This window comes from Trichoderma breve, chromosome 3 (genome assembly GCF_028502605.1).
Source record: "Trichoderma breve strain T069 chromosome 3, whole genome shotgun sequence".
Taxonomy (NCBI): Eukaryota; Fungi; Ascomycota; class Sordariomycetes; order Hypocreales; family Hypocreaceae; genus Trichoderma; species Trichoderma breve.
The window spans coordinates 2,811,170-2,825,259 of record NC_079234.1 but is presented as its reverse complement, the minus strand read 5'-3'; the positions used below and the strand labels follow the sequence as shown (position 1 = coordinate 2,825,259).

General features: G+C 49.1%; 6 protein-coding genes across 6 annotated transcripts; 2 read left to right on the top strand and 4 right to left on the bottom strand.

The window, feature by feature from the left end:
- Positions 1-1,221: 1,221 nt before the first annotated feature.
- Positions 1,222-3,315, top strand: T069G_05271 (fungal zn(2)-Cys(6) binuclear cluster domain-containing protein; the record flags this gene model as incomplete). Its single annotated transcript, XM_056172481.1, has 2 exons — positions 1,222-2,144; positions 2,193-3,315. The coding sequence occupies 2 exons, from the start codon at positions 1,222-1,224 to the stop codon at positions 3,313-3,315; spliced, it is 2,046 nt and encodes a 681-aa protein (XP_056029339.1).
- A 292-nt stretch (positions 3,316-3,607) lies between these two features.
- On the bottom strand, positions 3,608-5,823 carry T069G_05270 (afadin- and alpha -actinin-Binding domain-containing protein; the record flags this gene model as incomplete). Its single annotated transcript, XM_056172480.1, has 3 exons — positions 3,608-5,164; positions 5,225-5,584; positions 5,641-5,823. 3 exons carry the CDS (start codon positions 5,821-5,823, stop codon positions 3,608-3,610), a joined length of 2,100 nt encoding a protein of 699 aa, XP_056029338.1.
- A 1,052-nt stretch (positions 5,824-6,875) lies between these two features.
- T069G_05269 (ribosomal RNA-processing protein 7 (RRP7) domain-containing protein) lies at positions 6,876-7,814 on the bottom strand (the record flags this gene model as incomplete). The annotated part of the gene is made up of 1 exon (XM_056172479.1): positions 6,876-7,814. The coding sequence occupies one exon, from the start codon at positions 7,812-7,814 to the stop codon at positions 6,876-6,878; it is 939 nt and encodes a 312-aa protein (XP_056029337.1).
- A 654-nt stretch (positions 7,815-8,468) lies between these two features.
- On the bottom strand, positions 8,469-10,190 carry T069G_05268 (MOSC domain-containing protein; the record flags this gene model as incomplete). Its single annotated transcript, XM_056172478.1, has 2 exons — positions 8,469-9,904; positions 9,971-10,190. The coding sequence occupies 2 exons, from the start codon at positions 10,188-10,190 to the stop codon at positions 8,469-8,471; spliced, it is 1,656 nt and encodes a 551-aa protein (XP_056029336.1).
- A 1,653-nt stretch (positions 10,191-11,843) lies between these two features.
- T069G_05267 (carboxymuconolactone decarboxylase family domain-containing protein) lies at positions 11,844-12,582 on the top strand (the record flags this gene model as incomplete). The annotated part of the gene is made up of 4 exons (XM_056172477.1): positions 11,844-11,922; positions 11,983-12,326; positions 12,413-12,458; positions 12,536-12,582. The coding sequence occupies 4 exons, from the start codon at positions 11,844-11,846 to the stop codon at positions 12,580-12,582; spliced, it is 516 nt and encodes a 171-aa protein (XP_056029335.1).
- A 701-nt stretch (positions 12,583-13,283) lies between these two features.
- On the bottom strand, positions 13,284-14,015 carry T069G_05266 (uncharacterized protein; the record flags this gene model as incomplete). The annotated part of the gene is made up of 1 exon (XM_056172476.1): positions 13,284-14,015. One exon carries the CDS (start codon positions 14,013-14,015, stop codon positions 13,284-13,286), a length of 732 nt encoding a protein of 243 aa, XP_056029334.1.
- Positions 14,016-14,090: the final 75 nt, after the last annotated feature.

Genomic DNA, 14,090 nt, shown 5'->3' with positions numbered 1-14,090 from the left:
TGGCCAGCCTGGCTTGCATAGGAGTGCATAGTTTGCACATCAGATGCAGCTTGCCTCACACAAGTCAAGATTGTACAGAGTATCAAAATCCAGCATGGTTGACTTCTGCTCATTCATAAGCAAGTGTATGATGGCGAAATCGAATGGGTTCATTACAAATACGGGATGCTACCGTGAATCAGCATCCTGATCATGTTTGAAACTCTCAACTTCTGGGCCAACGCCAGTCCTGGCTGTACAGTTGAGATTGCCTCTTTTTGAATTGATATACGACCAATACAGAACGGAATACCTAGGCAAAACCATTGGTGTCCGTTCAATTTTCTTACCTCGACCGGCTGCAGGGAATCTGTCACCTTCAAAAAGACTTGCCCCTGTTCTATGTTATCTTTTTAGTGGTGCCTAGCCTTTCCCCTTATCATGAAAAGGCTCGTCGTCAATGTCCGATTCTGTTTGCCAACGAACGAAGTCAACAGCTGCAGCAAGTCGCCAAATAGCTACCCAGAGATATAAGGGTCTCCCTTACACACCGCAAATCTAATACCGTAGCCGCTTCTTTCTCCAGTGTCGGACTGGGCACCTGTGCTCATTCTCTGAAAGCGTGTTTATCATCATCTACCAGATGTCAACAACCGTTTCAAAACTGTACCTTCCTGTAGAGATCATGCCGTATGGCGGTTTCACGTCGATTAAATCATACACACCGAGCTTCCTTTAGCCAGTCATTAGTCCCCTTCACGCAATACGGACGAGCCTATACTAGAGACGTACGCGCAACACAACTAAACTTCATTGTCCACAAGAATCATCCTTCTTTTCTCAGCTGTCGTATACAGAAGTGGCTTCTTCGCGACACCTTCTTGAATCGGTTAACATAAACTCTCTTAGCTGCTCTCGGCACTGCTGACGAGCAACACAAACAAGGAGGAACAAAGAGGTTGTTGCAAACCAGGCTTTCTTTCAGGCCTGGTGCTTTGTTCCATTACCGACAAAGACTAATTAGCCACTTTAGACCTCTTTGAATTCTATCTATAGCCATACTTCGCAGAATCGTTCCTAACTATGAAATTGGTGAGCCACAGCGGTGCTTTTCAGAAGACTCTTATCCCCTTGCGAGGATATCCTGACCGCTAAATGAGTTGCCATCTTTCGTGTTCACTCATATTTCTTGACCTATAACTCGTTTCCTCTGATTCAAAACTCCGGATGCAAAGTTACACTATGACGCTTCACAGACCGGGAGACTATACCGAGCCCTCATCTGGAACTGCCGCCAGCCCCTATATCTCTGGACGCACACTCATCGCCTGTCAAAACTGCGCAAGCGCAAAGACTGGCTGCGACAAGAAGATCCCTTGCTCGAGATGTATCGATAAGAACCTACAATGCACCGCCAGATATGCCCGGCGAGCATCCAAGGCTGCGATCCGGGCAGCACAAGCGACATCCTCGTCGACAAAGAGTCAGTTAGCCGGCTTCTGCTTTGGGTCACAGCCATTTCAAAAGACTTCCTTTTCCTTTGATGTAGGCCACTATCCTGAAAACACTGCTCAAGATTCCTCACAGCGCATACGTGGAGATGCAGATCAACAGGATGATAGTCTCTGGGATATCCTCAACCCCCTTTCGCCATTATCTGGCTACTCTGTCGCTGCTCCATCATTGGGTGGCAGCCCATCTTATTCAGATAACCGGAATGCCTTTGAGAACAAGCAAAACTCGCCCATTCCTATCTTTTCCGAGTTTTCTACCAACCTTGACCTCCTCAACAACGACATCTCGATGAGGATACCGAAAGGCCATCGATACTATCCAAACACCCTACTCAACGACCACAATAGCTCGAATCCTCTATTCGAAGTATCATACTTACCGAAAATAAAAGATTATGCTAGTCTGGTCCATTCGCCAGATGCCCGTGAAGACACTTCTAGCTTCTTACGGAGCGGTCAAAAATCCGGGCTCGACATCTGCAGCGCTCCCAACCTACCGCATTCAGAAGAAGTTCCAAATTTATCCTGTGCAAAGAATTGGATAAAGAAGCTTAGACAGAAGGGACTATTTGATAGCCACTTTGCGGTGGGCGAATCGATGCAGTTGCATCAACAACCAAAGGCGAAGAGCCGATACTCAGCTCGCGATAGGTATGTCTTTATGGCAACTTGGGTGACAGATGTTAACCATTTACGTAGATTATTATATCACTGGGTCAAATTGGATCACGAGCTGAGCCTCTTTCACGATACTGAGCAGACCATTTCCGCATGCGACTTGGAACAGCCTCTCCCCGATCCCAAGCTTCCATGGGACACGAAAAACCTCTCGCAAACTAGCGATTTATATCTTCTAGACGGTCTATATGCCGACATTAAAACAGAAGAAGCACTCGACTTTGAGTTTCGTCCTACCTTGAATCAATTATTTAAAGACTTCCTTCAAGGGACCCTGTCAAAAATAGTACCACCACGGCATCTCCAGCTTCTTCTTCACCCACTGCAAGCTTTGGTTCACCACTCGCAGAGTCTACTTTCTTGGGCAAAGCATAGCTATTCTCCAATCTTATCCGACGCAGCAAATTCCACTCTACTAGAAACGCAGAGACTCCTCCAAGAGTGGCACAATCTAGCAATGGAATCCCACAACGAAAATCTCCACACTCAAGATACTACGCCAGCCTTGATCTTGTATCATTTCACATGTCTCAACCTCGTAGCCAACTTCGCCGACATCGAGCGGCTCGCCAACCGAGAGAGTCTCAGCATCAGCTTCTGGCAGCAGTCTCTCCAAAACGAAAGAAGCATCTTCAACCGCCAAGACGCCATTTTCCACTGCGGCCAAGCGCTCCGATATTTACGCGCCATCAACGACGATACGCGACCTTGGTGGTGGTCGACAGCCGTATATAGAGCAATCTTGACGTTATGGGCGGCTGCTACACTTGGATCCAGCCCAAGCCACGGTAAACTAGCACCGTTCTCGCCAAAAGATCCCTGGCCGCGAGATTCCATGGACGTGGACCCGAGAATGAACATATCTGCTACCCCTGAGCCCTCCATCATCGCTATTGACAACATTACCCCTGAAGACCCTGTCCTCAACGATGCAAATTGGAGTGAGCGGCACATGCTTGTTCTCACCCGTCAAGCCGAAGGGGTAGTGGTCTTGAATGATTTGATGGGTATTCTTCAATATGGCATTTCGCTCATCAATGTGTCTCCAAGCTCAGCTGAGGGGGAGGCGGTGGTTACGAAACTTATGGATCTGGGACAAGCTTGGGATGGAAACAAGAGCAGTCAGATGTACTACCAAGATTGATTTTCTTCTTTTAGCATCGAGCATTGCTTCTTCTCTTCGACTGGTAAAGTTTGAGGGAATCATATCTTTAATGACTAGAGCAATATAACATATAATATTAAATCAGGGGGTTGTCATATTCATATAGTCCGTAGCTACCAGTACTGTATATACCGTGCTCAAACATCCATAAAAACGCCGATGGCAATGCTCCTCTCAACTCTAGACAGCATCAATAAAACGCCACTATCCAAATGCCAAAGATTGCCGCAGTATCATCACATCGTCACGTCATCACACTCTCACCAGCCACTCACTCAACATTGCCAGATATCAAACTCTGCAGCTCAAAAGGACTAAGTGTGCTCCTCCGCCTCGACGTAACCTTGGCCACCCTTCTGTCCCTCTTGCGCTTCTCCGGCTGCTGTGCTTCTGGCTGCGCAACTTCTCTCTTTGCCGGACTCAAGCCCCTTGCGCCATTAACCGCTGGAGCGCCCGTTCTCGTCGCCGCCGGCCTCGACGATCCTTCGGCAGAGATCACGGTAGGCTGTTGGACACCTTCCGTATTGTGGAGAGCCCTGAGCTTTGCGCGGGCGCGGGCAGCATCAGCCTGTTTTTCTGCAGCGGCGAGCTTGGCAGCAATGGCAGTCTTAGATGGAGATGGAGGTTGAGGCCTCGCGCCATGTAGTCGCGGATGTGGTAAACGAACGGGCACACGGCGTGGTATTGAGCGTAGATGTCCCGTTCTTGAAGCAGTAACAACGGCGAGTCCGCTTCTCGAAGGAGCATGCTCTTCGGAACGGCTGTCCTCTCTCTTGCTAGCCTCCTTTTCATTGTTCCCCAGTAGAACTTCGTCCAGAGATGTCGTAGAGCCCATACGGGTTTCCTCCGCGGGTTTGGTAGCCTTCGGGGGAACAGGCAGCTGCCGTTGAGCAGCAAGAGATCCGGTAGCCCGATCAACTGTCTGCTTGGCGGCGTCGGTATTGGCCGTTGCAGCTGGCTGTTGTGGCCCCCTTGCGGCGGAGGCAGTGTAAGTAAGCTTCTGCCGGAGTGTGTTCTGCTGAGGACCACGGTTGCCAGCCGAGGAAGAATTCTTAAGAGGGCCCGTCTGAGACTGCTCAGATTGCGACTCCAACTCCATAGATTGCCCCATATCGTCGGTTACCATTGCGGCCTCTTCTGTCTCTGTTCTGTGGCCATTCGGCTCTTCAGTGTCACATTCCATAGCTACCACATCGTCGTCGTCGCCGTTATCGTCATTGTTGTTATCATCATCCCCGTTTTCTTCTTCGCCGTTATTGCCGTCGCCAGAGAAGCCACTGAACTCGTCATCAGTATATCCATATAAATCTTCCTCGGGCTCTTCCTCCTCTTCAACGGCTGGTAGGACAGACTCGCGAGCATATCTCGTTTCCTCGACACCAGAGACACGAACCGGGCTCAAATGCAACCCCATCATGATATCCTCCTCTCCAATGGGCTTGCCGCTTGTCGCCATTCTCTTCCGCCAACCATCCATCAGTTGAACAGTATCTTCCCATCGGCTCTCCATTTTGATCACGGCCTCCTTGAGTTGGTCGATCTGTTGCTCTCGCATCACGACCTCTTCGATTGGTACAAACGATGGGTTCGTCAAGATGTTTCTCATGTGGTTCATCACAGCACCCAGCTCTGATGCAATCTCTTCCCAGCCTTGAGGCTTGACCACTTCAGAGCCCTCCTTTCCCTCACCGCTCCATCCACTCATTTCTTGCAATTGGTCCTTCGCTTGCCGCACTACTCCCAAGAGGACTTCATTCTCCTCACTCAGGTTCTGTGCCAGACTCGCCAGAAAAGTATTCGTCTCGCTGCGCAAAGAGTAATCCTTGTCCTCAAGGTTTCCGCCACCCAATGGTGATTTCTTCTCTTCATTGTTCACCTCTCCCGTTACAGTAATTGACACGATTCCAGAGCCAGACCTTGTCCCTCTGACACGGCCAGCCTCGCCAACCTGCTTCTTGAGAGTCTCGATTTGGCGATCGCGCCGCCGTATCTCTGTTGCGCATGATGCTCGCACCTGAGCCACCAACCCTTTTGTCTTTGCTAGTTCGTCCTTAAGTCCTTTCACGACAGCTTCGGCCGACTTGAGCTGCGTCTGAAGTTTCGCCTCGGACGTCGCTGCGATGTCGCTCTTTCGCTGTGCCTCGGCACATTTCTCTTTTAATCGGGCAATGTCGTTTGTGTTTTTCAAGTTCTCTGCTCGAAGATTGATAACCGTTGCCGAGAAGGATTCGCGCTGCTCTGCGTCGCGCTGAGGAGGGGTCAGCCAATGTCTGCGCAAGGAAAAAGAAATACTGCAAAGCTTACATCTCTTCGAAGGATCAGATCGTTCAACAGGCTGATGACGCGGCTTGCATTGCGAGGGCTTCCGAGTCCCCTCTCTCCAAAGTCTGCAAAATTAATGTCATGGCCATCTCTGATCAGACCTCTCGAAAGCAGCTGATTGTTGATGTAAAGCGAGGCGGTTCGAAGATTGTCCGTATCAATCATGGTGCGCCACAGCGGAGAGGCAAAACAGAGATGATTAGAAAATATGTGTGTATATCGATCTTATCTCCAGCTTTGCAGTGTCATGCTTCTTGTCCAAAGCTGTTGTGGACACAAACACTCGATGATGTGCTCCAGAATAGCTCCTCTTGTTATCGGAAGTTTTGGTTGCCAGGCGGAGAAAGTAAACAATGCCCAAGTTGCCGCGAGTGATTGGCTGACTCAGCAACACTATCTGCGAACCAAGTCTCCAGACAAGAATTCTACCATCAAGACGACTTCATTGCTTCTGATTGGATGTTCTCTCTTTTACTTTTACTTCTTATATTTGGAAGAGCAGCGACCGGTAAACCAAATGATTCAAGGGTCTCAATTCAAGTGCACTGTAGAATACCCATGACCATTTTACCAGCCCCGCCTTAGCAATGTACAGTGAACCTTCATGTATTGCTTGTGCTTTCAAATATTTCTATATGCTGGGCAACTTTTTGAACGCCATAGTCGATCTGAGGATATCCAAAATGTTCCTTATTATTTATATACATTGGGGGTATCATTATCCACCTACGCTTCCGCGGCGCGATATCCTCATGATGAGCTTTGCTGCTGCATGAGCAGCCCGCAACTCTCAACTTGTAAGTGAGTTTAATGGCGATCATCAAGATAGAATAGATACATCCGATGCAATATTTGGTGAAATTCCGTGATTCCAACAGGTGATATGCTCCACGTATGCTTCGTTTTCTCTTCGCTTGTTCAACGCCCTCATCAGACTGAAAACTCGATTGTTCCTGTGCATGGCATTAATACCATTTCTCATCCTCAATCGTCATATAAAAGCACCATTGATTATATTTCAAGCTTCAGAAAAGTTTGAGAAGATTGTTTTACGCGGTTTTTGTCGACATTAGCCGAGCAGGGCTCAGGTAAACCCAAGCCCATTCCAGCCTCTCGATGGCCCCGCGTGCGTCATCATGCTTGGGTGTAAAGAAAAGTGAACAATGAAAGTTCGACTTACTTCACTACACGGACAATGTGTAACATGCTCATCCACATCATGTTTCGGGCTTGAATTTTCCTCTTTTTTCCCGCATGGCATTGACCTTCTTCTTGTCTTCCTCGAAACGCTTCAGCAGTTCCGCCTGCTCTTGCTTCCGTCGTTCTCGCAGCTGGAATCGGTAAAAGTCTTTCATTTCCGACTTCTTCTTGGTCGCCTTTTCGATCATCTTTCGTCTGGCCTCCTCGGCTTCGAATTGGTTTGCAGGAGTACCCTTTCCACCGCGAGTAACAGTAACGAAGCCATCTTCGTCAGGTTCGTTGCGTAGTCGCTTGCTGATTTCAGCAGCTTCCTTCTCCTTCCTATTGAAAACATTGAAGAATGCATGTGTGGCTTTTTGTATCTCGGCCTTATCGGCACGGCTAAGACGCAGATGAGAAGACACCCAAGGAGCTCCCAGCGGTGGAACATCGCCTGACAAGTGCTGTCCCCATACAGGATACTTTTTGGTCTTCTGGAGCTTTGTAATCGCTTTCAGGACGAGTTGCACACTCTTTTCATCAGCGAGCAACACAATCGCGGTACTGCTGCTTCGGTAAAGTCGGCGCGTCCAAATTTCCGGTAGCTGTGCAGCTTCTTCTTCCGCTTTTTCTTCTTCTTCCACATCACTTCTCTTCCGCTTGCGCGCAAGCGCAGCAGCCTTGACTGCTCTGGCAGGGTCAATGGCAACCGCAGCCTTGTCCTCTCCTTCAAATGTTATCGTCTCGAATCGTCCAGCACCGACGAGCGCGGTAAAAACGGCCCTAAAATGGGGCTCTGTGCTGTCTGCAGGAATGTTCTTCAAAAAAAGACTGCGAGAATCATTCGCCGTAGGAATTTTGGGTGCATTTCTTCGTATCCGCACTTCGTGGAGAGCAGTCTCGTGGAATGAAGGCACTGGGGGCATCTGGATAGGAAGAATGGCGAATTGATCGCCGGCCGCATCTACGGGAACCATTTTGAGGCGATTATGGCCCCTGAAGGAGATGTGTGCGTGTTTATGAAAACAGATTCGGCTTTGCGTGTAGCAACAGGACGAAGTTTTGTTTAGCAGCTCGACACTCTTGAAGTCCAGAGAAAAAATTGGCCCCACAGTCCGTATCGATATGGGTGGGTCAATCCGACGCTCTGTGTAGAAAGGATTGGCTCTCCCATCTGAACAAGAAAGACAGCAATGCAGCGCAAAAAAACAACGATCAACATAAGAAGAAACTCCTCATGACTCTTTTCAAAAGAGCAAAGCCCGTGATGCCTTATCGGCAAAAAATGATATTCGAAAACATCAAAAAATGACGAGAGTGGGACTCGAACCCACGCGGATTGCTCCACCAGGAATTGCTGTTAAGGTAGCCTTAACCTGACGCCATAACCAACTCGGCCATCTCGCCGTTTGATGATTTATGATTGAAATAATTGCATGATGATCCCTTCAGCCGCCCCGGATGTTGAATCTTTTGGCTGGGTTTGTGGTTTGTGCAAGTAGGATATGAAGCTGCAATATGCTTGGAAGATTCGATATTCGAGGTATTACACTCGAGGTGGAAAATAAATTTAATTCAATTGGCAGACTGTATATGCGGTAACACCATACACGAAGACACCCTCGGGACACCTAAACTTCAATTGCAATCCTTCCAACACCACGGCTCACACACGTCAACATGCAAGATTCCTTCTCATCCGGCATGAGTGCCGAACCTCGATGAATCACCTCTCCGCTCTTGAGAGTAACCTTACAGGTACCGCAATTACCCACCTCACAGCTCGAAGGAATATCTCCAAATTCGCGCTGAAGGACCTCCAAGAGGCTCTCCTCTTCACCAACTTTGACAACCTTGTTCTTCCTATTCACAACTTCCACCTCGAAAGGATCTCCGGTTGTGTCGGCGGAAAAGGCCTCAAAGTGTATCTCTTGGGGAGGGATGGAAGCCTCTTCGGCGGCAGCTTTGGCCGCTTCCATCATACGGTTGGGTCCGCAGACGTACAGGAAGCTGTTCCAGGGCATGGTCTTCATGATGTTCTTGATATCCATCCGCTGGTCTTTCGACTTGTCATATATGATGACTCTCTCCCCGTACGACTCCAGTTGCTCTCGAAAAGGGACATCATCCGAGGACCGCACCGCATAGTGAAGTTGAAAGCTCCAGTTAATAGAGTCATACATCTTCATGAGTTCCAAAAAGGCTGTGATTCCAATCCCTCCCGCTATAAAAACGTGGTTGCTTGCTGCACTGACTGGTCCGTTGACATCGCTCGTCACACCACCCACTTCAATGCTGTCTCCGACTTTGATAGACTCGTGGATATAACGCGAGCCGCCTCGGCTGTTTTCGTCGAGAGCGATACCAAATTCCAGTCTTCTTGCCGAATCGGTTTTCTTGCCGCTATTTGACACGACGGAATACGTCCTCACAAGTCCGTTGGGAAGCCTCAGTTTGGCATGCGCCGCCGATGGAAAGCCGTCAGACTGGGGCTTAGCAGGAGCCTCAATGGCCAGCCAAACGGTCCTTGGCGTCTCCATCTTCCGGCTGACCACTTTGTAAGTCTCCCAGGGTTCTTCTTTCTTCTGCTGCTTCCGCTTTTGTGCCTTGGCCACGCGCTTCTTGAATTGACCGCGGGCCTCGTTGCCCAGAGCCTCCACCTCTGCCAGCTTCTCATTCATCTCATCATTGTCAGTTACGCGGTGTAGATATTCCTGCACGCGCTCAATTGTCCACTCCGGCCATTTCCTCTCAACCAGCTTCAGCTCATCGCCAGTACTAACGTTGCCCTCACGAAGGACCCGATAGTACCATCCAGTACGGCTAGTCTTGTAAGTTTCAGGGGCGAAATTCTTCAATGAGAAGCGGTGGTTGAGTTTGAAACACGGTTGCCGCGGAAGGGATACCTGGAGGACCACTTCAGGACCAACAGATATAACGTCTCCTATGCAAACATTTCGCTCGTTCATGTGCGCTGTGACAAAGTTCTCTCCGAAGCCTCCTGGGACAAATTTGTCGACACGTTCGGGATAAGATTCCTGCCAGGATGGATAATGCGAAGAGCAGTCTAATAAAAGCAAGGACGGTCATTAGTTTGGTCTGTAGTTCACAGCAGTCATTGAGAAATACCCACATCCGAGAATTGCCTTGTCCAGACCGCCGTGAAATGTAAGATCGTGCCAATCCCCTTCCAGTCCCAGCTTGTCGACTTTCATCGAGACAGTGCGAAGCTCCTTGTCAATGCCAGACATGACGGCCAAGCCTGGCATTCGCTTCATTCCGGACGTGCGAATTTCGATAAGCCGGTCGGCCTCAAAAGGCGCCGCAAGATCATCTAAATAAGAGCTTCTCATTTTAATATCTTTAATTATTGCCGAGGAGAGCAACGAGAGAATAAGTTGGGAGGAGAGAGATCTAAAGGTGTAAGTGCGAATCCTGCTGAAAGCTATGCGCCTTACACGGTTGCTGTATACAGTATAGACACTGTTGGTTGGACTCGCTCGCTCTGAGTCAGAATAGGCAAGTTGTAGCGACAGCGCAACTTGATTGCGACCGATGGGTGCCTTTTTAAATCCGATTTCTTAGATCCGTTGTATCATTCTTGACTAATTCAAGCATATGTATCTCATCATTATTTACAATCCTTAGATAACGGTTGTCTATAACAGCTACGCGCTCAGAGTGTCCTCTTGGTCGTTCACAGATAGAATCCTTCGTCTACGCACTGTACTGAATATTTCCGGTTAGACTCCCGAGCAACTCTTATCCACCATGCAATGTAGCATCGAGCATTATACAAATCAGGTCAAGCATGCGTGAAACCGGGCACATATACAGGCAGATGATGTTTTTCTCTTTCAATCAACTTATATGCTGCCGCTGACAGAATCGAGTGCCGGTCCAGGGATCACGGACGATTGGCAGCAACAATGCAGTTTTGTCTCGGTGTGTACATAACGCCGCTCAAAGCAGTGCACCCCTCCTATTATCATTTCAATGACATGAAATCTTCACAAAAAAATGAGTCGGCCAGCGACAAATATTTTCAACCATATTTCAAATCCAGCTCCCACACAGTCGACATTTCCGCGGAGTGGCGACGTTACCCTAGAGTGAAGAGCGAAAAGAAAATATTGTAGCGTCAAAGGTTTATAATGCTAAATACGGGAAATTTGACCAATGAACCTTCATGGTTCTGTGGTCTAACGGTTATGACTCCGGATTTTGATTCCGGCAGCGAGGGTTCGACTCCCTCCAGAACCTGTTTCAGGTCTTCTTTTTTTTCTTTTGCCTTTTTGCTGTTGGCCGAATTTGATCTGTGCTTACACTGCGGGAATCCACTTGGGCATTAATAGTCTCGTTGTGGCCTGCTCTTTTCGATAAAAAATGGCATTTGTAGAACCGCAGCATGCTGTTAATTGGGCGATTTACACAAGGTGGGCTTTGCGTCCTCCGATTTTCGTATCAACTATCCTCTAATACCAGGACCCTAAATACAGGTAGACTCATCTATGCTTTTTAGACTTGAGTCAATCGTAAGCAACAACCAGCAGTTAGCAATACATGGCCCTTTTCTTGGAGTGGAGCGTGTGAAGAGGACAATCTCGTTCCATCTGCTCAAGACTCATGAAATGAATCAGTCATCTTACAATTCTTTCCGAATATTGTAAACTGCCAGGATATTTGATGACTCCAAGCAGAGTTGAGTCAGTGTTAACAACCTACTGTACAGCTTGTAGCACTCAAAAACATTCATCCTGACCCCAGTCACTGCCCCCCTGCTCTGCTCTTGTCATGGAAGAAGCAATTGCCGGTTTTCGGCCCCGATGTGGACTGCGGGTCGGGAAGTGACTCCGGTACCCCGCGCGTTTCTACCGAATCCGCCCGGTATCCCCCCCCCGGACCTTGAGATATATATGTAGAACGTGGACAATTAACAGTATCATTCTCGTCCATTCCTTTTAAAACTAAAAAAAATAAACACCTAGACATCCATCACCGTCGCCATGCGTCTCCCTTACGTCGCCGATCCTCCCCCGGTCCAAACCGAGCAAGATGCCGCCATCGTGCAGCGCATCCGAGACCGTCGCGCCCCTCGCCCTCTCCAGGCCCTGGATCTAACTCTCCTGCACTCACCCAACGTAGCAGACGGCTGGAACTCATTCCTCGGTGCCGTCCGCACCAAGACCTCTCTCACGGATGATGTGCGCGAGCTGGCTATTTCGCGCGTCGCCGTGTGCAACAAGGCGTGGTATGAATGGGGTCACCACGCGCCCCTGGCCATCAAGGGCGGCGTGAGCGAGGATGCCATGGAAACTGTCAAGAGAGACTCGTTGGGGGAGAGGCCGGAGGGACTGTTGAGCGAGAAGCAGTGGGCGGCGCTGGTGTATGCGGATGAGATGACCAAAAATGTGCAAGTCGCGGACGAGACGTTTGCGGCGTTGAAGCAGCACTTTAATGATCAGGAGGTTGTAGAGATAACGGCGACGGTAAGATTCCTCTACTTGCATTTTCCCGAGGCTGACGAAACTGTACATTTCGATGATTTACTAACGATGGAATATTGGTATTATAGGTCGCTGCCTACAACTGTGTGAGCAGATTCCTGGTCGCTCTGGATGGTAAGTCAAGTTGAAGCTCATTTTCAAACTTTCATCTTTATTTTATTCTGGTTGCCAATTTCTAACTTTGCATACAGTGGGCGAGAAGAATGGTACTGGCCCAGGTGCTTTATCTGCTCATTGATAGGAATTTGCCTGGGAGAGAGTATTCATTGTGGATTCAAAACAGCAAAAGGCAAAGGGAAGGAAATAGAGCAAGCGTAGAGCTGAATGATAAAGAGTGTAAAAGGTTGCATAGAAGAAAAGAAAGTGATTAACTGTGATAGAGGTAAAAAATGGAGAGGGAGAAGCTGCGTGAGCAATCTTGGTGAAATGAAAGGAAAGTGGAATAAAGGGGTATCCTATCTAAGAATAAAGTGTGATGTGATGCGGTTGAGTAAGAGAAAAAAGGAGAAAAATCATCAAAAGACCTGTAGTCCACCGCCCACACCCGTATCCCATCCGAATCCCATCCATATCCGCGCGCGCCATAAAAAAGGAAATCAATTCGTGCCTCGTAAACTTGAAACTCTTTTTCTTCTCTCATACGTCGTAAAGTAAAGCTAGCCGTCGAACACTTGTTCTAGCCTATCAAGCCGTCTCTCTTTATTCGTTCTCGTTGCTGGTAGTGTCGTGTAAGATTCGTAATGAAAGTCATGGCCATGTCATCGTAAACTTCTACTGTCTGCATGCCGTTGAGTTGCGTGTGTAGGTATGGTAAATCAAAACCGGTTGGTCTCGAGAGGAGCCGGATGAGGAAAAAATCAAGGGTAATAAAAAGGGAGGAGTGAAGAAACAGTAAGGGAACAGGATCGGCCCAACAAAGCAGGAAAGCCCAATGTGATGCTAAGTTCTGCTTTTGGGTGACGAGTCTTCCATGAGCTTCTCAATAGAGGCATGTCGTGCCCGCATCCGCGGCGACATCTGCAACTCCTGGACGACTCCAGCCCAGCCACTGCGCTGGGGTGTCTCAACGTGCTCGTTATGGCCGATGGCCTGCGTGGTAAGTCTTCGGGTGGGCGTGCGCCGGTGTAGATCATCAAACGACTTCTTTGCCGAGGGTCTGGTGGGTGTTGTGTAAGTGGTCTTTTCCGGCAACTGCTTGGGCAGCGGTGGCGGTGGCGGAGGCTGCTTTTCTGCGATTGAGGTTATAATGCCTAGATAGACCATCATGAAGCGCATGCGCAGCGTTTCCAGTCGTCTCATTCTCTCCTCCAGCTGCGAGCGTTTTGACGCCCACATGAGCCTTGAGCTGGTCCGCAGCGTGGTTGCGCCCTCCTCGAGGACCAGGCAGCTCAGCTCATCGCGCAAGTCATCACCGATTTTCTGGATTTCCCTCAGCAGGCGGTTAAGGCGGATCTTGTCCTCAAGGCGCTGGACCTTGGAAACGTCCCGGTCATAACCTTCGTTCTCCTCGATGGAAAAATCAAGAGTGTCAATAAAGCTAGCCACCTCCTGCGGCGCAACCTTGTATGCCGCCCAGTACGAGTTCGCAGTTTGTGCGATCATCACGATGGACATGCCAGTGGCGGTGGTGGCCAAGAGGTAGGCCCACTGGAGCCAGCCTGAGTCGGCCATTATGCAGCGGAGGGCAACGAAGCACAAGTCGTGATGTCGTCCTGGGAGGGCAAAGGCATGGTCCGGCGGGAGGAG